General features: G+C 46.4%; 1 protein-coding gene across 1 annotated transcript; it reads left to right on the forward strand.

Moving 5' to 3' along the window:
• Positions 1 to 12,306: 12,306 nt before the first annotated feature.
• Positions 12,307 to 24,919, forward strand: NPM1 (nucleophosmin 1). Its single transcript, XM_027740821.2, has 11 exons — positions 12,307 to 12,419; positions 13,073 to 13,152; positions 16,036 to 16,155; positions 16,936 to 17,029; positions 17,771 to 17,874; positions 18,381 to 18,442; positions 18,915 to 18,969; positions 19,971 to 20,060; positions 21,523 to 21,624; positions 23,512 to 23,586; positions 24,563 to 24,919. The coding sequence occupies exons 1-11, from the start codon at positions 12,356 to 12,358 to the stop codon at positions 24,599 to 24,601; spliced, it is 885 nt and encodes a 294-aa protein (XP_027596622.1). The 5' UTR covers positions 12,307 to 12,355; the 3' UTR covers positions 24,602 to 24,919.
• The last annotated feature ends 542 nt before the right edge of the window (positions 24,920 to 25,461 follow it).

The raw sequence follows: 25,461 nt of genomic DNA on the forward strand, positions 1-25,461 counted from the left end.
CTGAGACAATGCAGTAGTGAATTTGTACATTGTCCTGGCTGGGAAAAGAAGAGGCACAAAATGATACTGCCATCAACGTAATGTCCTTCTGTCTTTATATCTGGCATGGAGGCCCTGGAGGCTTTTGTGGAGAGGGTGAAATGCAGCAGTGCAGGAACTTGGATGATAACAACACATCAACCTCTCCAGGTTTGCGTGCAGATCCTGCAGATTTTTATTTTTGTGGGTTGTTTTGCAGTGGGTGGGTGATGGGAAGAAGAACAGAAGGGCACATTGGAGATGTGGAGCTGCCTGTCTGCCTGTGCTAAATGCTGAGAGATCAGAAATGTTGGCCATACTTTTGACTCTCCTAACATCTGTATTATCAGGCTCCACCATGCAAGACCTTCTAGTAAACAACCCTCTAGCAGGAAAGGTGTAGTAGATAGGCACAGACAGACAAATTTCATCTGGGAGACTTGGGGGATGGATGAAAAGAGAGATAAGGCAGAGAGATACGCAGGAGGATTCACTAGATGGTGCTGTTGATCTTGAAATGGGAACCGGCAGTGCTGAACCTCTCTCCTGAACTTGCACCCAGAGCATCTGCCCAAAATTATGGTTGACTAACAGCATCTTTCATGTTACCCAAACATCAAATGGACCTGCCTCGCTCTGACAGTGAAGCTGTTGAAATGGAGTATAACAAACACAGGAAAATCAGGAACTGGACAAAACTGTGCTGTGCCCCACTCCATGGCCTTAGGTCTGCCCTTCCAGAGCCTGCCGGAACCACGGGGCACAGGGAGAATATTTCAAAGTCTGTGCTGCACAAGGAGTAGATGTGAAATATGACCAACAGAACAGGTTACTTTGCATTGGAGTACGAGGTGTTCTCTCCCATCTCCATGGCCTTGGCTGCCTGTGGGTGGTCAGCAGAGCTCATACACCTTGGCAGCAATGCAGAGCAACATTTTGGAATTGAGTTCATGGGGTTTAACAAGCAGAAAAGTGCTTTAGGCTGGCAGCAGGTACAGTAGCAGTAGACAGCAGCAAATGATACTCCAGTGGGAGGCACTGTAGCTCATGGGACAAGGGCATCTGGCATCACTGGAGCGTGGTGTGTCAGGTGTAGTCTGCCTTGCCAGGTTTACAGACACACAGCTCGTGGAGCTCCTCACTGCCATCCTCCTTCCTCAGACACTTGAGACCCACCAACTCCAAACTTTTAGTGCTCCTTGTACCAGGAGGTGGCCTCACTTTTGGGACAGAAGCAAGGCACAGAAAGTTTAAAAGTATCTTGCCATTTCTCCTCGTTCTGGTCAGGACAGGGTTAATTTTTGCAGTAGCTGGGAAAGGGCGTGGCCAGGACCCTGAGAGTATTCTATACCACCTCACATCATTGCCAGGGGCAGAGGAAGGAGAAGGAGTTCCCTTCAGTTGCAAAAAGGTGGTGGAAGGAATGGTCTGGTATTTGGTATTTTGGGGGCTGAGGGAGGGTTTATGTGAATCATTTCTTTCCTGTACCCTCTGTCATTAGCATTGTTCCTGTTACTGTTCCTTTTCTTATCTCAAATTGCTGTTGCCAGTAAATTGTTCTTATCTCAGCCCGTGATCTTTGCTTTTTGTGCCTCCAATTGGAGGCGGCAGGAAGAAGTGTCCCATGTCCTGCCAGTACAGATCAGAGTCTGCTATGGGGAGCAAGCACCCCCCTGCCTGAGAGAGAGGGGACACACCACAAGGTAACCTGTGGTTATGCCTGCCTGACCATGGAGAGGGCATGAGGAAGTGGGATGGAAAACTCACCTCTGCCCCAGCAGCTCAGGTACGTGCACTGAGAGGAAGAACAACCACCACGGAAAATTCTTCAAGGGTAAATGCTGCTAGAGTTTCCAGTGGGCAAGTCCTCAGATAGAATAGGGGGGCTGATGTTACTTCCAATCCTCTTGAAGGGATCTCCAGTTCACCCAAAGGGTGGTTGGACACTGAACAGGCTCCCCAGGGCAGTGGTCACGGCCTCCAGCCTGACAGAGCTCAAGAAGTGTTTGGACAATGCTCTCAGGCACATGATGGGACTCCTGGGTTGTCCTGTGCAGGGCCAGGAGTTGGACTCAATGATCCTGATGGATCCCTTCCAACTCAGCTTATTCTGTGATTCTATGATTTTATGTTTACAAGAAGCAAGCAACGAGTACTATGACCAGAGCTAGAGGGGCCCTGCTTCCAGTCAGATGGAGAAAAGGGACAATAGGATCTACTGGACTGTGTGGATCTGATGGCACATCCAACCCACAAGAGTACAGAGCTTTAGTTGACACTGGCGCACAGTGTGCCTTCATGTCACCAAGACACGTGGGGGCAGAATTCATCTCTATTTCTGGGGTAACGGGGGGTCCCAACAGCTGACTGTACTGGAAGCTGAAGTGAGCCTGACTGGGAATGAATGGAAAAAACACCCCCTTGTGACTGGCCCAGAGGTCCCATCTATCCTTGGCATAGATTACCTCGGGGGGGGGGGGTGTCTCAAGGACCCAAAAGGGCACTTCTGGGCTTTTGGGATAGCTGCTGTGGAGACAGAGGAAATTGGACAGTTGTATACCTTGCCTTGTCTCTGAGAGGACCGCTCTGCTGTGGGACTGCTGAGGGCTGAAGAACAAAGGGTACCAATTGCTACCACAGCAGTGCAACGTTGGCAGCACTGCATGAACTGGGACTCTGTGACCCCCAGCCAGGACATGATCTGTGAACTGGAGAGCCAGGGAGTGGTCAGCAAGACTCGCTCCCCCTTTAACAGTCCTGTATGACCAGTGTATAAGTCCAGTGGAGACTGACAGTGGACTATCATGGCCTGAATGAAGTCACACCACCACTGAGCACCGCTGTGCTGGACATGCTGGAGCTTCAGTATGAGCTGGAGTCCGAGGCAGCCCAGTGGTGCCACTATCAACATTGCTAATGGGTTCTTCTCCATTCCTTTGGCAGCAGAGTGCAGGCCACAGTTTACTTTCACTTGGAGGGGTGTGCAGTACACCTGGAACCAACTGCCCCAGGGCTGGAAACACAGCCCCACCATTTGCCATGGACTGATCCAGAACTGCACTGGAAAAGGGTGAGGCTCCAGGACACTTGGAATACATTGGATGACATCATCAAGTGGGGCAACATAGCAGAGGCAGTTTTTGAGAAAGGGGAGAAGATAACCCAGATCCTCCTGAAGGCTGGTTTTGCTATAAAGCAAAGTAAGGTCAAGGGACCTGCCCAGGAAATTCAGTTTTTAGCAGTAAAATGGCAAGATGGACATCATCAGATCCCAATGGATGTGGTCAACAAAATACCAGCTGTGTCCCCAGTGACCAGCAGGAAGGAAACACAGGTTTTCCCGGGCCCTGTGGGTACACTCCAGAGTACTGTCAGATTGTCAGCCCTCTCTATCTTGTGACTTGGAAGAAGAACAATTTTAAGTGGAGTCTTGAACAACAACAAGCTTTTGAACGAATCAAACAGGAGGTTGCTCACACAGCAGCCCTTGGGTCAGTCAGTCATTACAGGACAGGATGCGAAGAATGTGCTCTACACTGCAGCGGGGGAGAATGGTCCTTCCTGGAATCTCTGGCAAAAAGTACTTGGGGACACTCAAGGATGACCCCTGGGGTTCTGGAGCCAGGGATACAAAGGATCCAAGGCCTGTTACACCCCAAATGAAAAGGAGAGCCTGGAAGCTTACGAGGGAGTTTGAGCCCCTTCAGAAATGATTGGCACTGAAGCACAGCTCCTTCTGGCACCCCAACCGTCAGTGCTGGGCTAAATGTTCAAAGGGAAAACCCCTTCCACACACGTGCCACTGATGCCACGTGGATCACTCTGATCACACGGCGAGCTTGGATAGGAAACGCCAATCGCCCAGGCATCTTGGAGATCATCACAAATTGGCCTGAAGGTAAAAATTTTGGACTATCATCATCATTGGAGGAGGAAAAGGTGACATGTGCTGAGGAGGCCCCATCATATAATCAACCACCAGGAAATAAAAGGTGACATGCTTTCTTCACTGATGGTTCCCGCCGTATTGTAGGGGCACACGGACACTGGAAAACTGCCGTATGGGGTCCTACATGGTGACTCACAGAAGCTATTGAGGAACAAGGTGGATCAAGCAGGTTGCAGAGCTGAAGGCCGTCCAGCTGGCTTTAGATATCTCTGAATGAGAGAAATGGCCAGTGTTCAACCTCTGCACTGACTCGTGGATGGTGGCAAACGCTCCATGGGGGCGGATGGACCAATGGAAAGAGGCCAATTGGCAGCGCAGAGGGAAACCTGTCTGGGCTGCTGAATTGTGGCAAGATATCGCTGCCTGGGTAGAGAAGTTGCTGTAAAAGCCCGTCATGTAGATGCACAGGTACCCAAGAGTTGAGCTACTGAGCATCGCAACAATAAACAGGTGGATCGAGCTGCCAAAATTAAAGTGTCTCAGGTGGATCTGGACTGGCAATACAAGGGTGAATTATTTCTGCCTCAGTGGGCCCACGACACCTCAGATCCTCCGGGAGGAGATGCCCCATAGAGATGGGCTCGTGATCGAGGGGTGGACTTAACCCTGGACACCATCTCCCAGGTTACCCATAACTGTGAAATATGTGCTGTGATCAAGCAGCCAAGCAGGTAAAGCCCCTGTGGTGTGGGGGACAATGGGATATAAATGTTGGGAGGTCTGGCAGATCAATCACATCACACTCCCCAAACACACCAAGGCAAGTGCTCTGTGCTGACAATGGTGAAAACAACTCCTGGATGGCTGGAGATTTCTACCCTGTGCCTCATAGCACTGCCTGGAACACCATTCTGGGCCTGGAAAAGCAAGTCCTGTGGAGACATGGCCCCCCAGAAAGAACTGAGTGGCACAATGGGACTCATTTCAAAAATAGGCTCATACACACCTGGACTAGAAAGCTTGGGATGAAATGGGTGGATCACATTCCCTGTCATGCACCAGCCTCTGGGAAAGTTGAATGGTACAACGAACTATTAAAAACCCCATGGAAAGCAATGGGGAGTGGGACCTTCAAACATTGGGATCTACATTTAGCGAAGGCCACCTGGTCAGTTCACACCCGGGGCTCCACCAATTGAGCTGGCCCTGTCCAGTCAAAACCTCCACCGTAGAAAGGGATAAAGACCCTGTGCTGCGTATAAGGAATGTGTTAGGGATGACACTTTGGATTAGTCCTGCCTCAAGCAAAGGCAAACCTGTCCATGGGATTGTTTTTGCTCAAGGACCAGGGTGCACTTGGTAGGTGATGCAGAGGGATAGAGAAACACAATGTGGACCTCAAGAGGATTTGATTTTTAGGTGATATCAGTCTGTAATGTTGAATTGTATAATACTGGTTGCTGAATGCCTCTGTCACTGTATGCCAGAGCAACCATGGACAATGAGCATGGACTGCTCCAGCTCCAGCTCGTGATGCAGCTTGTAACCAGCTGACACCACATTGGCACTCCTGCCCTGGAAGACATCTAGGACAGAGAAAACCCACTGTCATGAACTAAAGTAACTCAACAAACACCTTGGAGGGATCGTCATTGACTATGGAGGTGATACTCGTGCGTGTGTACATATGTATATAGTAGGAAGGTGTAATCAGGGCATGCTGTAGATGGTATTGAATTAGGGATGGATAAAGTCCTGGTTCCAGCCAGGACAAGGTTAATTTTACAGTAGCCAGCAGGGGGCATGGCCAGGACACCAGGACATGGGAGGGAGGTTATTCTATACCACCTCATCTCATTGCCAGGGGTGGGTGGAAGGGAGTCTCTTCCGAGGAGAAGGGGTTTCTTCCATTCGAGGAAATGTGGCAGAAGGAGCAATTGGGAATTGTCTATTGTGTGGGGGAGGTGAGGTTCATGTGAACCGTTTGTTGTCTTGTACCCTCTGTCATTAGTATTGTTACTGTTACTGTTCATTTTCTTATTTCATTGCTGTTTCCAGTGAATTGTTCTTATCTCAACCAGTGATCCTTGCCTTTTGTGCCTCCAATTCTCTCCATCCTGCTGCAGGGGAGGGAGGCGTGGCACATGGTTTTAGTGGGAGTACTAAATTAGGGTATACCATTCCTAAAACACAAGAGTTTTTTCCAGGAAAAAGATCCCAGAAAACAAAGCAGATGGAGAAGCAATCTGTGCGTAAGACATGCCCTGGAGTCACGTATCCTGGTGGGGAAATGGCACCTGGAAGCGCAGATAAGTTCTCATGGCAAGGTTTTGGTAGGGGTGGGGCTGCAGGGAAAGCTACTGCCCCATGTCTGGCAGAGCCAATGCCACCAGCTCCAGGACAGACTGCCACCAGCCAAGGTCAAGCCCAGCAGCCCACCCAGTTGTGCAGTGGTAGAACCTTGGGGATAACTTATTTAAGATGGGGGAAACCCAACCTGGACAACAGCAACTTCAGCCAGGGAGAGGAGCGAGACTGTGTGAGAGCAACAGCTCTGCAGACACCAAGGTGAAGGGGAAGGAGGGGCAGGAGGTGCTCCAGGCCCCGGAGCAGAGGTTCCCCTGCAGCCCCTGGTGCAGCCCATGGTGGGGCAGCTGTGCCCCTGAGCCCATGGAGGCCACGGGGGTGCAGAGACCCCCCTGCAGCCTGGGGAGGAGACCACGCTGGAGCAGGGGATGCCAGAAGGAGGCTGTGACCCCATGGGAAGCCCACGCTGGAGCAGGACCTGTGGCCCTGCGGAGAGAGGAGCCCATGCTGGAGCTGGCTCCTGGCAGGACTTGTGGTGAGAGGAAACCCAGGCTGGAGCAGATTTGCTGGTGGGACTGTGGCCCTGTGAGGGGACCCACAGTGGAGCAGCCTGTTCCTGAAGGACTGCAGCCCATAGGAAGGATTCACATTGGAGAAGTTCATGAAGAACTGTCTCCTGTGGGAGGGACCCCACACTGGAGCAGGGAAGAGTGTGAGAAGTCCTATCCCTGAGGGGGAAGGAGTGGCAGAGACAAGGTGTGATAAACAGAGCACAGACCCAATTCCCTGTCCCTTTGCACTGTTGGGGCTGAGAAGAGAGAGAAATCATGAGTAAAGGTAAGCCTAGGAAGAAGAGAAGGGGGGGCAGAGGTGTTTTAAGATTTGGGTTTCTTCCTTGTTACTCTACCCTGATTTGATTGGTAATAAATTGAATTAATTTCCCCCAAGTCAGGTCCATTTTCCTTGTGACAGTAACTAGTGAGTGATCTCTCCCTGCCCTTATCTCGACCCATGAGCCTTTTGGGGTATTTTCTCTCTCCTGTGCAGCTGAGGAGGGCAGTGACTGAGTGGTTTTGGTGGGCACCTGGTGCCCAGATAGGGTCAACCTACCACATTGATATAAAATGTTGCTGCAAAGCAGTGTATGAGCACAGTATATAGAAGTTGGTAGAATTCAGTTTTTCTGCTGTTTATGTCTTGTTTAAGGACCAGAGACACTAATTTGGTAAGGACTGTCCTGAATATTGGCAAGGGCTGGTGAAAATGTTCAGGATACTATTTTCCCTTGACTTGCATCTGGTACAGTTTCCCTCTCTTTTCTTTAAAGCTGTGGCTTGAACACATGTCCAGCATTCAGGCAGGCAAGTAGAGACAGCTCACCCCTGCATCATGTAACTCCATGGAAGAAGCATTTTTCTTACATCCTGTCTTCTTTCCTCCCTCCCTCCCAAAGCGTGGCCATGCCAACCAAGGTACTCAAACATTTAGCTCCTGTGACACTCAGAGCCCTGGCCCTCGTATGGAACGTGGTCCCTACGACCTGTTGATCCAAGTCATTGCAAAAATCCAACTTTTACTGTTTACTGTTGCAAACAGTTGGCTGACATCCAGGCTAGGACCATCCATCTTGGCATGAGCAGAGCCATCTCTGGACTCAACTGCACGGAAAAAAAAACTCCCATGTGTACAATTCTGATGTCTTTTTGTCAAGGGACCTATATTCATGTACATGTCATATTCATTCTAAATTAAAACTAATTATCCCATACTCAAGGCTCGCTCATTCCTACTAAATGTTTAGATCCTGTGTCCATTGGTATGACTTTTAGGGCATTTAAAGAAAAAAAAAAGAATTAAAAAAGGAGACATTTCAGGCTATCTCAGGTTTTACTGCTGTGCCGGTAACACCTCGTGTAATTTATCATGTAACTTTACCTCTTATCATCACTGTGATACCTGAGTGCTTTCCTGTGAACATCCTAGCTCATCTGTCATTCCTCCCTTTTAGGGTTGGATAACTGAAACTGGGCCCTAACAGGAGAAAGATCCCTTGAAATCTATCATGGAAGAACATAGAAGGGATGGAGCAGCACCAGCACTTGCTGCCAAAAGCACAGGGGCTGGTCACCAGCCTCCCTGGGCTCTCCTTACAGGCTGTGGCTTTCTTTGGTGCTGAAGGACCTTCTGATGCAGCCCTTCATGCCGGCCTGCATAAATAAAGTGCTACAGGCAAAGCTGGGCATGGAACAGACAGTAAGACAGATGATGAAGAAAACTAGTGCCACCTCTGTCAGGATCAGCAGTAAAAAGCAGACTCCATGTAAGAAAGAAGACAACCTGGTAAGGGTGGTCCCTCCATCACAGCTCCGTGTCCTGAGCTGGCTGCACACTGACCTAGAAGTGGAGGGAAATTACCCATGGACAAATGCTCTCAAAGCAGCCCCCAGCAGGCAGTGCAGCTCTCACTTGTGCTGCACCTCCGTGTTCAGGGCACAGGCTGCCTTGCACCTTCCAGGGCAGCTCAGTCCCTGCTGCCACTGCAGTGCCAGGACAGCACATTGCTCCTGCTGGGATCCCTAATGGCATGTGAATGAGAACAGCTGACACCTGCCTCGAGCTGCCCCCTCTGATGATGGCGATACGCAGTTATTTCAGGCTAAATTGAACTATTTGGATTTTCCAGTGTGCAGGTGGTCTTTTTGAGATCAAGGAAGGGTAAAGTGTTTTGATGCCATTTAAGATTTTGACCCTTAGTTCACTGGGGCAGAAAGTATTGAGTGGTGAATGGAGGAGGAGCCTGGTGAAGAAGTTACATGATAGCCACAGTCAGGGCAGCTGAAGATTATTTCATTATGTCAGCATGTAAATTAAGATTGCATAGGAAATCTTTACTATGTCTGTAGCTTCTGATTGCTTGGCTGCAACTGTGCTGTGGCTGTAACCGTGTTCAAAATGCAATTTCCTTAGTTTTGTAAAAGCTTACTTAAAAGAGAATTCCATTAATGGAAACCATGTTGATTCCGATTTCTTCCTCAGTTCTCCCTGTACAGCTCCTTCTAAATCACTTGTAAGCCCTTTCTGTTATGCTGAGTATTACATAGCACAGAGCTGAGCAGAGTAAAATGATCGATATTGTAATGGACTTCTCATCCTAGTACAAGGCAGAAATAATAAATGTCATGATATATGACAGCCCTTCTAAAGCCCCATGGAGCCAAACGAGATGCAGTAAGCACATATCTCCTACTTCCTACCCCTGTTTTGCTTCTCTATGTCTGTCCTTTGTTTCCTCCCACATTTATTTCCTCAGCAATGGAAGACTGTAATTGAATTAAAAGTGACTCGGTATGCAGGAGGACATGCTGTGGCTGCACTGCTCCCCTTTGACAGACTGGAGTGGAATTCTGGAGCTGCCATTGTCTTCCTGAGCTGCTCAGAGCCCTGCGGAGCCAGCTTTGGGTGAATTCAACCAGCAGCCATGTCCTCCTGTCGGTATTACACCAGGTAAATAATGTACATGCAAACAGCTGCAGCCCCTTTCACTACTACCATTCACCTTCCAGCTCCAGTCTGGTATTTGAGTCATGCCATAACTTCATTTTAAATTTTGATACTCATTCTCATTTTTCACTTGTTCTCATCTCAAGCCAAACCGAACAAATGTCTTATCTGCATCTGAACGACTCTTCAGGCTGAGATGTCTGATCGCTAATGAAGCCTCTCTTCTGCCAGGGACACCAGCCACCACACTTGTTAGTTTCTCTGTCTGCTGCTTCGTGAATGCCTCTGTGTATCTTCTCTACAGTTGCCACTCTTCCTACATTAAGGGCCACGCTTAGCAGTAATTGCGTCATAGTAAGAAATGAACCAAACCAAAGCTTAGAAAATGGAATAAACCCTTTTCCTTTTCTGGTTTCCTGGTCAGACTTTAAGAGACATAAATCACAGAATCACAGAATATCCTGAGCTGGAAGGGACCCACAAGGATCAACTAGTCCAACTCCTGGTCCTGCACGGGACACCCCAACAATCCCACCATATCCAAACATGGAGAGTGTTGTCCAAACTCTCCTGGAGCTCTGGCAGCCTTGGTGCTGTGCCCACTGCCCTGGGGAGCCTGTTCAGTGCCAACCACCCTGGGGGGGAAGAACTTTTTCCTGAGATCCAACCTAATCCTCCACTGACACAGCTCCAGCCATTGCCTTCAGTCCTGTCACTGGTGACAGAGAGCAGGGATGGGAGCTGCCCCTCGTGAAGAAGATAAAGACTGAAAAAATACCAGGAAGGGTGGCCCAGGATGCTTCAGTGATCGCCCTGATCTCTTTTGTGACTTTAACATCCATCAGGGTGTTATTTCTATACATACAAATGATGCACAGGTTGCAATTTAACAACATCTCTACTATAAGATGCAAGGGAAGAAAAAAAAGATTGTTAGTTTTTCCTGGTTTTACTTAAATACTCTTGCCACATGCTACAAGTGTGTCACCTTCTGTTTAGGTAAAAAGAAGAAGTGGTAGGAAGATTATAAGAGAAATAGAAAAACCCCACAAATTCTACCCCGTGTCAGTATTTCCAGGTCAGCTGTAACCAGTGCTGGTTAGTCCCTGCACTGCTGTACAAACTGGCCCAGACAAGCAGTAGACATAGAGCCCTCTAAGCGTGACCCACATCGGTGCTCCTGGACCAGGTGGCCTCCAGAGGTGCCTTCCAGCCAAAATTATCCAGTGACTCTAAAAGAGGGCTCCCACAGGGCCCAAATTGCCCGTCCTCACTCACATGCTAAGCTGCACTCCAATTTATTCCTGTACCTTGTTTTCACACACAGGCAAGTTTTAGTCAGCCTGTGGCAATCCTCAGTGCATGATGTGCTGTAACATTCACAGCATTGTAGGGGATCATATCCTGGTAAAACCATGGCTCAGGTAACCTCCAACTTGGAAAAGTAATTGTATTTTGCAAATAGGAGACTTTACACTCAAAGCTAAGCTCAACGTGTATGTTCTCTGGAACTGTATTTACTGTTTGCAAAGGGATCAGCTTCGTAGGAGAGTGAGAAAGGGGACTCTTTGACAGGTAGGTTTCATTTTACCACTGCGTCAGTTAATTTTCATTTCAGTTTGTCTCATTTTCCGCAACATCATTTAATGTTGTTCCTTAATGAATATGGATGCAGAGAACACAAGTTACACATTTCAAGTAAGTGATGAGCAACAAGAGCCTATAAACTTCTGTTTTTGAAGAGTAAGTGCTCAGGTAAAGTAATCTTGAGATCAGCACCCAAGGGACCTGACTTGTACAGACCAGCCCCTGGACAGGACAGCCTGGAACGTGGATGGTGGGTCCATCCAGGGCCACCTGCCTTTCCAGGGCTTGTAGCTCCGAGTATAAAGTAACCTGTGACTTTCAAATTTGTTGTGACAGATTTCCCCATGTGCTAATTCACATTAAAAACTGGTTTGCTCCCATCACACACTAGCTGAAAAGGGGGTTTCCCGAAAGATTATTGTCTCTGAGCCAGTGGCCCAGGTACCTGGGGATGGGAGCTCATCCCAGCAGGCAGTGCACGGGGAAAGGGGCTGCTGTTGTTTAGTTTTTATTTCAGTCCAAACCGACAGGAGCGCCCAGCTCAGGCACTCGCAGCAGGGGAGCGAGAAGAGCACGTTCCCGCGCAGCAGGGCCCCGCTGCCGCTGAGCAGCTCCCGACGCGCCCTCCGCTCTGCGCCGCGTGCCGTGAGGGAGCCCCTCGGTCCTTCAGCCCCTGGGGAGGCTCCGGCGGCCGGGCCCCGAGCGGGAACGACCCCGGCAGGGTTCGGCAGATCGGTCCGTCCCTCAGGCCTCCATCTCCGACCCCCCCCTCTGACCCCCCCGTCCCTCACACCGCTCGCCCCTCAGGCTCCGCCCCCTCAGGCTCCGCCCCCTCGGCGCCCCCCGCCGGCCGGGCCAACCCCGCGCGCGCGCGACCCCCCTCCGCGCGTGCGCAGGGGCGGTGCGGGGAGGGGGCCGGGGCGTGGCCGACTCGCGGCTCTCGCGAGAGCTCGCGGGCTATATCAGCGCGGGGGCGGGGGTGCGGCTTCCTTTAATGCGTGTCGGCTCGCGCTGCTGCTGATATCTTCCGCCCGCTGCGCCCGCCCGCCCGCCATGGAGGACAGTGCCATGGATATGGAGAGCATGGGGCCCCTGCGCCCGCAGACCTTTCTCTTCGGTAACGTGCCCCGCGCGCCCGGGCCCCGCCGCCCCCGCAGGCCCCGAGGCCGGGCAGGGCCCGCATGTGGCCGCGGCCTGTGCGGGCCGAGCGCGGCCCCTCATGGTGGGTGGGTGGGGTGGGAGGGTCCGGCCGGGCCTTTCCCGCGCGCGCCGCACGTGGTGCGGAGCCCGCACGTGGCGCGGCCCGTTCCGCTTTGTTCCCGCGTTGTTCCCGCTTTGTTCCCGCTTTGCTCCCGGTGCCTCCCGCCCGTTCCTAAGGACGCGGCGCGCCCGCGGAGCACATGGCAGCGCGGCGGGAGGCGGAGCACGTGGAGCGCGGCGGGGCCGAGCGTGGGGCTGCCCCGCAGGCCCGGCCGCCCCGCCGGGCCCCTGTGGAGGTGGCACCGGCCCGGACAGCGCGGGGGACGCTGGGCGGGAGTGGTCTCACAGCGGATGGGCTGGAACGGGCCACGCGGGAGTTGCGTGCTCGGCACCAGGCCGCGGGCTCGCCTGGGGTTTTCCCCATCCCACGTGTTCCCCCGCCTGCGAGCCCAGAGTGCCGCTAATGCTCGGTGCAAGTTCTAGAAAAGCAGCAAGGTTAAAATAAATGATTAGCAAATACTTGCTTATTAAATAAAACAAGAGGCTTATACTTAAATTGTCTTTTCGCAGGTTGTGAACTTAAAGCAGATAAGGAGTATCAGTTCAAAGTAGATGATGAAGAAAATGAGCACCAGTTGTCTCTGAGAACGGCAAGTATTGTTTTGTCTTAACAGGGGGTGAGTTTTTTTGTGTATCGTTTTTTCCCCTAGAACTTTATTCTTTTAGTGGTAAGTGTTTTTAGGCAAATCTGTTAAAAATAACCTCTTAGTGGGAGTAAAGTATATCATGTCACTTTTAATATTTGCTGTATTGAAAAAAGTGCATCCAGTGGTGCTTCATTGCTTACAGCAAGCAGTATAAGGCTGAGAAAGGTTAAAAACCAATTCACAGTAGGTTAATCAGTATATAGTAAATATAATTAAATGCCAGAATATGCACTCAGGCATCTCTAATACAATAGTGCAGGTGCTACAGGAGCACAGGGGCAAGGACAAATTTATAGGAAGCATACATAGACACACTTTCTTAGACTTCATTAGTAACTTTGTTTTGAAAAGCTTTTCAGTATGTTCCCAAACATAATTCCAGTTCTTTCTCTTGCCCAGAAGCAGATAATAAGTAAGTCCGAATGAGAGGAAGAAAGGTTTATGTTTTGATTTACTGTCCTTGGTTTGCCCTCTGAGGAAGGCACATCTTCTGTTCAGATAATTCATCTCACAGACTCCTCGCTGATCCTGGGAATGGGATCTGTACATGATTTCTTGGAAGTGTCCTTAGATCTTTGTGGTGCCACACAAGCCAGGCATGGTATTTCAAGGCCTTTGTTCTGGGCTGACCATGTTGGTTTTGGGTAGGAGAACATCAATGTGTCTCAGCTTCATGGGAAAGGAATTAGAGTTGTAGCATTGCTATTGTTTATTGCTGTGTTTATTTGAATACAAAGAGGTGTTTTGATGATGAAACAAGAGAGTCTTATAATTGTGGACTAATTCCTGCAGCACAATTGCTTCCTACAGGTGACTTGCATAATAATGCTCTCCAAATATAGTGTTATTTAAAACACTTCTGGTGGTGTGAGTCTTCAGTCCTTGTATATTATGAAAATTACAGCCTGGACTTGACAATGAGTAATTTGTTCTTAAGTACAATTTCTTTTGGTGGAAGTATATAACAGTAAAGTATGTACAGGACAAGTCCATACACAAAATTCTTGTATCTGAACGTTTGTCACGCAGATGGAATTAGTCACTGAATGATATTTGACTTGTATAGCTTTATCCAAAGATCCTTTTTTTTTTTTATTATTTTAATTAGCTGTAGCATCTCTTCTGATTTTCAGCACATCGAGGGGGATAAAGTAGGTTGGATCCACAGCACTACTTTGTTGTTAGGGTTGTGGAGGGGGGGAAGCTAAATCTGTCTTTTGAAAGGTAAGAGTTAATACTAACAGGAGAAATGGGTGTTAAAATATCAAGTGGCAAACTGGAAATGTTTAAGAGACTTGGAAGGTCTTGGACATGGCTACAAACAGAAGAGTCCTTGGTGAGCAGAGGAAGGGCTTGATAAAAGATAAGGTGTGAAGGTAGCAAATACCTGGTGACTGATCGTGCACCTGGTACAAGCCTGGTGGTGTAAAGGCTGACAGTGCCCATTAAGATACAAATGTAGTGATGGACTTGGGCATGAGGTACAGAAAGATGGGCAGAAAAAGAGTAAAAGTACAAGACTAATAATGTATGTAGAGGTTTAAATTGACATGAGAGTTTCTGTAAATGTCTTACGAAAAATAGGTAAGAATGGAAAGGAATGGTCATTGCTTCATTACCTGTTTGGTCAGTGCATTCTTTCAGTGTAGAAATTAAAGCAAGTGAATGGATGTTTGCCAAACGCTCAGGAAATACATGAATGGTAAGTGCTGTAGTATTACTTGAACTGGTGCAAATGACAGCAGTAACTGGGGGTGAAGGGCATGCTCCAAAATTTGTCTCACCAGCTGATAAATTCGGTGTTTTTGCTAGCCTGTCAAGAGGTGAGATCAGAGCAGCAATTTCACCTCTTTAAATTAGCAGTAACAAAATTTGCGTGGAGTAGTAAATCCAGTATTGTTTCTCTGCCTTCAGTCTGATACATCTAGTCTGGACCATTGTAACCTCCTTAAAGCTCAGCTTCTGGAGAATGGAAACTGTGTGCCTCTGCCTGAAGTGTTTACACTCGCATCTTTTGTGGAGGGTGGAAGGCTTTCTTTGTATGGGCAGTGGGAAAGGAAGCACAGAGCCTTGTGCACTGGTCCCAGGAGTAACTGTAGTACTTCAAAGGAATCTTGGTTTTTACATCTTCTGCGTGTAATCCTGACTCAAAGGCCAGAGGTTCAATGAACTGGAATTTCAGGCCTGACCGATGCATGTCACACATTTGCCTCCCTGCAGCTATGAGTTTTGAAACTTCAGGAAGTACCAGACTCATACTCAGGGTAAGGAATCCAGGCACTCGAGTTTTGAAATGCCCTGGGACAGCAGCTCTCAGTCCATGGTGATATAAAGCAAAAGGCATGTGCATAAATGACAGTACTGAACTGAGCCGTTGTTACTTGACTCCTCAGTGAATGGCAAGTAAACAAAAAGTGTAGTGTGACAAAGGGAAGCCATTGGCAGATGAAAGAGGGCGGGAAGGGGAAGAATATAGACTGTGATCCTGTGAAAGAGGTAGTTTTTAGCTTTCCTCTTGGCATGTGTTTTTAGTTCTTTCCTTGGACCAGGTTCAGGGCTGACTGAACTTGTCACTGACCCATTTCAATGCAGTGATCCAGTAGCAAAAGGCCTGATTTCACTTTCAAAACACATGCCTAGAGTTGCACCTTGGAAGTGCCAGTGTTGTGGGGAAAGAGGGATATTGGCTTGGGATGGAGTTTGATGGAATCATTAGCAGTTAGAAATAAAGACTTCAGCATTAATTGATGCAGAACAGCAAATGGAGTTAAAAGACTTAAAGATATTTAAGCAGATGCTCAGACTGCCCTGTTCCTGACTTTACAGGTTACTTTAGGTGCTGGAGCCAAAGACGAATTACACGTTGTAGAAGCAGAAGCACTGGACTATGAAGGCAACCCTACTAAAGTAGTGCTGGCATCCCTGAAAATGTCAGTGCAGCCTACGGTAAGTGCAGGAATGTGGGAAAATCTACTGGGAATTTGGTCTCGGGTGACAAAAAGTAGATAAAAATGGACTTGGGTCAACTGAATTTTAGTGAAAATAAACAGTGATAAGTGTGCCAAGACAAATGTCAGTTTTGATGTGTAGTAAATACGAAAGTACTTTTTGTGCCTCGTAGAGTTACTTTAGTCATCTGGAGGTAATACACTTGCTCAAATTATGCATTTTTTAAAAAGTGTTAGTAATTATGCATATTATCTAGATGTATACAGATGTATATGCAGGCAGATGCATCTGTAGCCTGTGTTGCTTTCTTTGAGCGTGGGATGAGAATAATTAGCTTTTCTGCATGTCCCAAGCTCTTAAGAGATTCTGAAGATGACTGCTGCTGTTTCTTGATTTAAGGGCACTCTTCTTGTCATTTCTGCCATCTGGAATGTAGTTTGATTCAGTGTTGCTGATGATGTACAAGTAGAAGTGCCCTATGCTGTGGGCAGGTGGGATGGGTAATGTTCAAATTGGCGTTGTTGCCAAGGGAAGTAAAACGAGTGTGGATTGGTCTGGCTTAGGTGGATAGGATAAATTAAATATAGTAAACACTGTTGGTAGCTTATTGACCCTGATTTGACTCTTAACACTTCTGGAATATTCTGTCAGGTGGGAACTTGGAGTAACTGTGTTAGTCATGGAGTCTACAGAGTTCTTGTTTTCATTTGAGTGGACTGTCTGTTGACTATACTTTGCCCAGAAGATTTGACTAAATAAAAACGCTTTTTCCTCCAGGTTTCGTTAGGGGGCTTTGAGATCACACCGCCCGTGGTGCTGAGGTTGAAATGCGGTTCAGGGCCTGTTTATGTCAGCGGGCAGCACCTCGTAGGTACGTATGGCTGGGTACTCATGGGGCTTTGCACCTAGCAGCCCCAGCAGAACCTACAGGGGTGTGTAACTGGTGTCTCAAGCAGTGCCTTTTCTGATACTGACCCCCGAATCTTTGTCACAGTCCCTGGAGGCAGGAGGTGGCTGTAGGACAAAGCAGTTCATTGAAATGCTTGCGTGCCTTTTCTTGCCACGTGCCTTGTATGGGTAAGGGGCATTTGTCAGCATTGCAATTGGAGTTCTAATTTCTGCCCTCGAAAGTGGGTGCTAGCGTCCTACAGTAGGCCTTCTGTTCTCAGCTGAGTGTGAGAAGACTGCCCATGAAATAGTTCTGAGTTTGAACTAAACTAAGCCAGGACTAGCCTTCTCCTTTGTAGGATTGTCTTTGAAACTCATCTTTCTCTAGAAGTTTTAAAATGTATCTCCTGAGGAATGGAGAAAATGTTACTCTTAACTTTCTTTGACCTCTTATCTGTGAGGGGTGTTAAAACTAGTGTGTATGAATGGTTGTTCACCTACTTTTGGTTTCAGTGTAGTAGTACCTGCATGCAGTCAGCTGGAAAAGTTTCTGATCTCAGTGGTTTGGTCACTAGTAGGAGCTTTCCATCAGTTCACCTCAGTAAGACCAAGCCTATTCGGTGGTGGGTGATGCGCTCTTCTTCTCTTTGTTTCTTACTACTAGTCTTGCTTTACCCATTATTAAATAAGGTGAGGTTTTTACATGCTGCCTTCACTTTTTCAGCATTAGAAGAAGAACCAGAATCAGATGAGGAAGAAGATGATGCAAAAATTGTGAACGCTTCAACGAAGAGACCAGCAAGTGGAGGAGGAGCTAAAACACCACAGGTATATGGACTTGCAGTCACCTTGTTAGAAGCATTTTCTTTTGGTTTGGTATTAATGCTGCCTCTAGAAGTATGCACTTAGATGGCTTGCTATGATTCACTTAATATGTGGGAAAGGATTATTTTGTATTTAAGTGCAGACAGTTCCCAAAGCTTTGTTGGAGGCGCAAAATATAATGGCTACTTTTGTGGAAACTTTGTCCACTGCAGTGAATACTCTGAATTCTCTCTGTGAACTGAGTGTGTGCAGATTCTGGTATAAACATCAGTGTACTGCAGGGGTTGAAATGCTGGTTGAAACTCTTTCCTGTAGATGAAAGGTTCATGTGCTCAGAGCGTGCTGTAAATTTATCAATAGTTTTGGACTTGGCAGCTGTAACCTCCTGAGTTTTAGCTAAATTGATGGAAGATAGTATTGTAATTATGCTGTGAAATTTTTTGGATGACAGTTGCTCTTTATTGGTGTAAAATGGTATTAACGCTTAGCATACTTTTTTGTTTTTAAAGAAAAAACCAAAATTATCAGAAGATGATGAGGATGACGATGAAGATGAGGATGATGATGATGAGTATGTATTCTTGTTTTGATAATGTATTTTGAAATACAGGGTCAACTTTCAGAATATGAATTGTATGGCATAACTGTGAGCAAGCTGTTTTTTATCTTGGCTAGGGAAAAAGCAGAATTGCCTCATTTATCTCCACGATGCAGTCTAAGTTAGTGTTATTCATATGTGTCATACTGGGTTATAAAACTTAACTTCCTGTTATTTGTTAATTTGTAATAAAGCTAGAATTTCTTTATTAGTAGTGGAAGTCCCTAAGATACTTGCCTTCAGTATTAAGGCAGAAGGAAGTTCATTTAACCGCTTTAAAGGTAGCGCTTGCTCTGACACCTTGCCATGTGTGAAAGCAAGGTATAAGGTAGAGCTGGGAAGATTACTTCCTTCATGAGGAAAACATTTTACTGGGAGGGAAGGGGAAGATTATTTCCTGATGTGAATCTTGAGTTTTGGTGAGTGACCTCCTTTCTAATTGTAGTGATGAGGATGACTTAGAGGATGATGAGGAAGAAATTAAACCACCAGTGAAGAAAGTAAGTGGCATATACATAGACACTCACACTGTGATACAACAGTAATTGGGCAGGTAGTCCCTTAAATCAGTGAGTTTAAGCACAGCTGTCTGGCATGTGCAAATGGGGGATGCTTTTGATTTAGCTCAGTCTGTGTAAAGAAATTGTAATAGGACATAAGAATGTTTAAATATGAATGTGCATACAATCCATGTTTTATTTCCTTGGCTGCAGAGGGGTGACTGGGGGGTTAACAGCACACACATGCAGTTGTCAGACTGGTAGGGGGCCTGTATGGCTGTTGGGCAGCAAATCCTGGTCACAGTAGATTGTGGTTTGCCCTTGTTAGTCCTGCAGGCTGTGGAAAGGACTTATTAGTCCTTCAAATACAGAAGGATATAAACGTGAGTGCAATTCTGTCAGCCCTCGAGGGCCATCTGGTGGTGGAACAAACACACAGCAGGGCAGCTGCAGAGGGACAAGGGGAGGCATTTTCTTTTTCTTAAGCTTGTGTACTTAGGCTTGAGGTTTTATGTTCATATGTACTGTTTGGAAACGAATATTTAGTGTTTTAATTCACTGTGTGCTGCTCTGTCCTAATGAATTTCCATAGGTGATAGTGCACAGTGGATTAAGGCCTGGTAGAGACAATCTGAACTGCAGATACCTGCCATCTAACCCAATCTAGTGTGGCTAAAGAAATAATAGTTAATGCAATATCTGCCCCCCAAAGACTGCATAGTAATATGTAAGGAAAGGTGTAATATATAAGGAATATAAAGTGAGGATCTCGTGTAGTTGTATAGTATCATAATGGAATGTATGTTACGTGTTGTGCTGCACTAACAGGTTTTCATTTGGGTTCCTGTAATATGCTTTTTTGCTTAAATGATGGATGTTGACCATGTTTCCTGGACAGTGAGAATAGTTTTTTGAGGTTAAGTAGTATATGAATTATTTTAATGATCTTAGCATCTACGTGCAGTTCCTTTGGCAAATGAACTTGTGTGCTTGCTTTACAGCCAGTCCGTGAGGTTTCAGGAAAAAGTATGCAGAAAGCAAAGCAAAATGGAAAAGACTCTAAGCCGTCCACACCAGCATCTAAATCAAAAGTGAGTGAAAACAGATGAGTAAACCAAAGGTTTATTCTAGTGTGGAAGCTAGTTTTCTTGCCTAATGGTAACTTCAAATAACATACTAGCCTTTAAGTTAGGTGTTTGAATCTTAATACGAAGCATGTTGAGGATACTGTTCTCCTGTGAAACCCTTCAGTGATCAATACATGACTACAGCAGCCAAGGTTTGAAATCAGACGTGCTGTCCCTTGGGAATATTGGTGATCCCTCGGTTTGAAATACAGAATCTCTTTGCTAGCACCTTGTGCAAGAGGGTGGCTGCCAGGCGTATTCCCACTAGAGTACATCCGGAGGCTGCTGCTGCTGAGTGGCTCTCACTGAACTGATCTGTCTCAGAACGGACAGTTTTCTTGTTCAGTGCTTTGTAATTGTGTCCTGCTTCCTTACGCAGCTTTTCCTTGTTGTGTGTATTCACATGTGATGCCAGGTGCCAGGGCAGTGTTCCCTGGAGAGCCAATCACTGTCCACGTTGTTGTGCTTCTGCTGAAAAATCATATATATACACGGCACTGGGAGCTGTTGGGAGTTTTGCTGTGGTGTCTGCTGCGTCTAGGTGGACAAGGCCAGGGGGTGGCTGGGCTCCTTCTCTCCCCCTCCGGGGGGGTGGGGAGCCCTGCAGCCCCCCAACTCTGCCTAGGCCAGAGTTAGAGGCAGCATTTGGAGTGTGTGCTGTGAAGGAAGAGATTCACAGCCCCTGAGGTAAGAGGGAGGAGGCCAGGCCCTCTTCCCCTCCCCTGCAGCTGCGGGACACTGGGACAGTGCATAACTGGACCAAACTGCCTGTGGCCAAGGCTAGGGGGCTTTCCCCCGCCCCCCCACTGCTTTGAGGCTGGTGGGGGGTGGATTTTAGAGGCTCAACATTAAAGCAGAGCCAAGTAGATGGGCTGCTGACAAAACAGCTCGGAGCCAGGGAAAGGGATCCCAGGCAAAATTGGAGACGGACCGAAGAGAGAGAGACCTGGAAATTGGATTTTGGATTTCTAATGTGGCTCAAACTGCCACATTTTTTGGTGTTCATACAGAAATGAGCATGGGCTGGATGGCAGGAGAGCATCTCAGAAGCAGTACAGATGTGCCTTTTAAAGCATGACCTAATCTGGCTGCAGATGTGGAGTGAACTCTGAATCACTGAATGTTTTGGCTATTTTTGGTTTCATTTCTGTTGAGAAAAAGAGCTGTGGAGGCACCTGCTCAGAAACATAAGATGTTAGCTCCAAACTTGAATACTGTACTTTTTCTTGTTTCTCAGGAATGTGTTGGAAGCACAGATTTAGCTTTCATGACTTTTTGAAAACCGTGTGGAATATGTATGTGCTAGCTAGTTTTTCCATTCCATATAAAATCCACAGTAGGTTCTAATATATGCTTCTTTTATAAATCTTGGTCTTATACACTAAGTAACTATGTGCAAGTTGCTAATAAAATTAATAATTTTCAGACTCCAGATTCCAAGAAGGATAAAACTCTATCTCCAAAAACACCAAAAGTCCCTCTGTCATTAGAGGAGATTAAAGCGAAAATGCAAGCATCTGTAGATAAGGTGAGTTTTTGGAAACTCGAGGTTTCTCTTCTACGCTTCCACAGATCAGAAGAATTGGATGTTTTTAAGAAATGGTTATATGTCATTGATGGCTGTTATCAGAGGGTGTTGATGTTTAAACTCAGAGAAACAAATACACATTTGGGACAAAAAGAAGCCTCTGTACTCAGGAGAAACAAAACCACTTTGTTTCTGGATGCCTCTCGTGGTGCTGATTAGTAGTTTGGTATTTCTTAGTGAACTGTCCCAGTTAAAATTTGAAAAAACCTATAACAAACTTTCAACAATCTTTATTCTATATGTGTACACATTTTAGGTTACTAGAGTAAGGCAGAGTGAGTTCTTCACATGCTGGGAATGGCTTGGTCTTGAAGCAATATCCACCTTAGCTATCTAGATGCCTGTAAGCCTCAGTAACTTTCAGGAGAGGGAGATAGGTGCTTGTCATGTGAGATAATGTCATGGAAGACCTGAAAGTGTTTGCTTTCTGAAGGGATATGAGATTAATTGGGTCTCCCCTCAATGGTTGTTTCACCTTTTTGAAGGCAGCAGGGCAGTCATTTGGCTTTTGGTTGTTACCAGCTTTGACTAGGACTTCATAGTTACACATATGAGTATTTTTCTTAGCTGCTACTTAAGTCTAAAAAGGAAACTGAGTTACAGGCTGGTTGGGTAAAAGCGTAGCAAGTAATAGCAATTCTTTTCCCCCTTAGCCAAGTTTAAAAGTGATTTGATTTAGCTCAGTCTGTATAAAGAAGTTATAATAGGACATAAGAATATTTAAATTTGTGCATGCAATCCATGTTTTATTTCCTTGGCTGCAGAGATTGTGCCAGCTGGGGGTGTATTCTGAGTACACCTGTGCCTAGAATACATGGTACTGAGGGCCTGATGTCTGGTTTTGCTTTGCTGGCAAGAAGTGTGCTTAGAAATCATATGCTCACTTGTGACTGAACCAGATTCTTCATTGGAGACTTACTTTTGGCTGATAATGGTGCTATGAAGAATTCTGTTTGTTGGGTTTTTTATTTAAGATTGATAAACTTCTTGACCCCTTATAGTGGCAAACAAAGTCACCTAAAGAATTAGGATTATCTTTTGCTTAGATCATTAGAGTTTTGAGGCTGCTTTGTCCCAGGAATGCAAAACAAGGCTAAAAGTGTTCCGATTCAGAGTGAGCAATGACAGGTTGTGCTGAGGGTGGGAATGCATGTCCCTGGGTTGTGATCTGGCAGGGGTGGGTGGTACCATCCCAGTGGGGCACGCTAACCTGGACACTGGGGTGCTGTTCCGTGACAGAGGAACCACGGTCAGGGGTGTTTCTGCAGCCTAAGCACCAGTGGCTGAGCTGGTCCCAGGAGACATGTCGCTGTGGAGGGGAGCAGAGCAGAGGATTGGCAAAAGGAGCTTAAAAATACGCTATTGCTGAAGAGTGTTTTTGCTGGGAAATGCTGTGTATGGTGCTACTGGAGCAGGCTGATTAAATAAATGTTTTCCAAGATGGTGCTAGAGCATCCCTGAATAAGGCAGGGGGTGTGTGCATTCCCAGGTTTCACAGCACTTCAGCTGACAGCCAGCAAGTTAACAGCTTTATCTGACTGCAAACAGCATTATTTGAAGTGGTGACTGCTTGCTGTTATGCTCTGGAGCACGAGCAAGAGTCTTGGACAGCAGTTTTAGTGCATAACCACTCACTCCTGTGAGAAATGCCCTGGATATTGTAGAGAAGAAAATTGTAAAACGGTTTAAAGCAGATTGGTGTGGGAAGTTGCAAGGTGGGCTCAGTAAAATTCCACATGTGTTGCAAAGGGTTTCAGCTACGTAGGTTATTTATTGGAATCATTAAATGACCTGCATACACTAAAGTTTGCCTTTTTTTCAAAATAGGGTACTATCCTGCCTAAGCTGGAACCCAAATTTGCCAACTACGTTAAGAATTGCTTCAGGACGGAGGACCAGAAGGTAACTGAATTTATTGGAGCTTGATAAAGTCCAAAAACTTTTATAACCTGACTTTAAGATTCTTTTCCACTTCTTAATCTTTACAAGCTTTGGACTGTTTCAAAGGGTTACAAACCACAAACAATACTTCAAATTACATAAACGGGAATGGTTTTTAAGGGTTTAGTTGGCTAAGATAGGAAAGCTAATATTTTATTACATTTTTCCAGCTTTTATATGGTTGGTAAATTATCTCTTGCATACTAAACCCACAGAATTTTCCTTTTGGCACCATTTTGGCTAAGGAAATGAGCTGTGGTTTCCCTTACTGCTGAATTTGGCCACCTAGGCCAGTCTGCTGTTCAGCCCTTGGTTGGGGAGGGTGTCTGGGAGGGGGGAGCTGTTTTGTGATGGAGATTGTGGCGTTCTTGCTACGTTTTGTCCCAGAATGAACTGAGCTCTTGAAAGAGGGCAAGCTAGACGGTGATATGAGGAAGCAAGTTTCTGAATTAGTTATTACCTAACATAGACTGGGCTAAAATGTGTCTTAGATTTCCCTATCAGAATTCCTGTAAGTTAACTTTTTTCCAGTGACAGAATTCCTTATGCTTTCCTGATTCCTCTGGTGGTTCAGAGTAAACTTGTCTGATGGACAAATTGATAGATTCTTGAAAGAATGTTGAAAAGAAGTTCTCCTCAGCTGCTGGAGCTGCTCTGACATTAGCCAGGGTAGGCAGAGTTCAGCCAATATTTGCCTAGCTGGTTCACACCCATCCTCTCACTCACCTTCACTGAATTCTTACTATTGTGACTTAGTGTGAATAACAGCCTTCTAGCAGAAGGACCTAATGTCATGCTTTCAACTTGATTTTCTCTGAAAGAAATGCATTTTTTGTTATAAAATTTAATATCAATATTTTATGGAATAAGTGGATAGTAAACTGAAAATAAGTTGAATAATGGATTCCAATTTCTAACTTTTTGTGTACACTTCCAGGTCATTCAAGCTCTCTGGCAGTGGAGACAGACTCTGTAAGAAAAGAAAACAATTTAAACAGTTCATTAAAATCTGCAGTCTTACTTCTGTAACCATTATTTGGCTGTTCTTTTTACAAATGCTGAAAGAGCTTTCCCTCCTGTGTCTGATAAATGTCATCCAGATTACCTTGCCAAGAATGTGTTGTCCAAAATGCCTGTTTAGTTTTTAAAGACGGGACTCCACCCTCAGCTTCACTTTAAGTATGTATGGAATGTTTTGATAAGGCATGGTGGTGGTGGTGGTCAGACAAATGGAAATGGTGGGGAGACTAAATGTATGTGGAAAAAGAATAAAATTTAGTATTTTAATAAAGTACTATTGTTTCTTTTTTATGGATTGGGGGTAGCTTGCATATTAAACTCAGAGATGAGGCTTTAAAGTTCTCCTAGGAATTTACCTTTAAGTATTTTAGCTACTTTTCTCCATCAAGTACACATCAGCTAGTCTCATTTGTGTTAACTTTGAAAACAACTGAGCTCCAGTTCCGTGAGCTTTGCAGCTGCTGAACAGCTGATTGGTGAGAAGACTGAGTGGTAAGCGGGGCTTTATTCTTGTCTGAGAGTGACCACTAATGATGTAATTGCCTAAACCAGCCCTTCCTGCCTCGATTTCTGATCCGCTTCATTGCGCTTCGGTTTATGGTTTCTCTCTAACTACCGGGTTTGTAGGGCTGTGACTCCCTTTGTAAAATGCAATAGTTTAGATTTGGGAATTGCTGGCTGTGCTGTTCCTCTGAGGAGCTGCAGTCTCTGAGGTTGCCTCTCATAATGACTCCTGTGAGGGTTTTCTGGAAATGGGAATTAGCTTGAGTGCTGTCGGGTGTGCCTGGAGAGCTCACTGAGCGGTGCCAGTGGATA

Source organism: Pipra filicauda, unplaced genomic scaffold (genome assembly GCF_003945595.2).
Source record: "Pipra filicauda isolate LSUMZ 115617 unplaced genomic scaffold, ASM394559v2 scaffold373_size706493_pilon, whole genome shotgun sequence".
In the NCBI taxonomy this organism is placed as follows: domain Eukaryota; kingdom Metazoa; phylum Chordata; class Aves; order Passeriformes; family Pipridae; genus Pipra; species Pipra filicauda.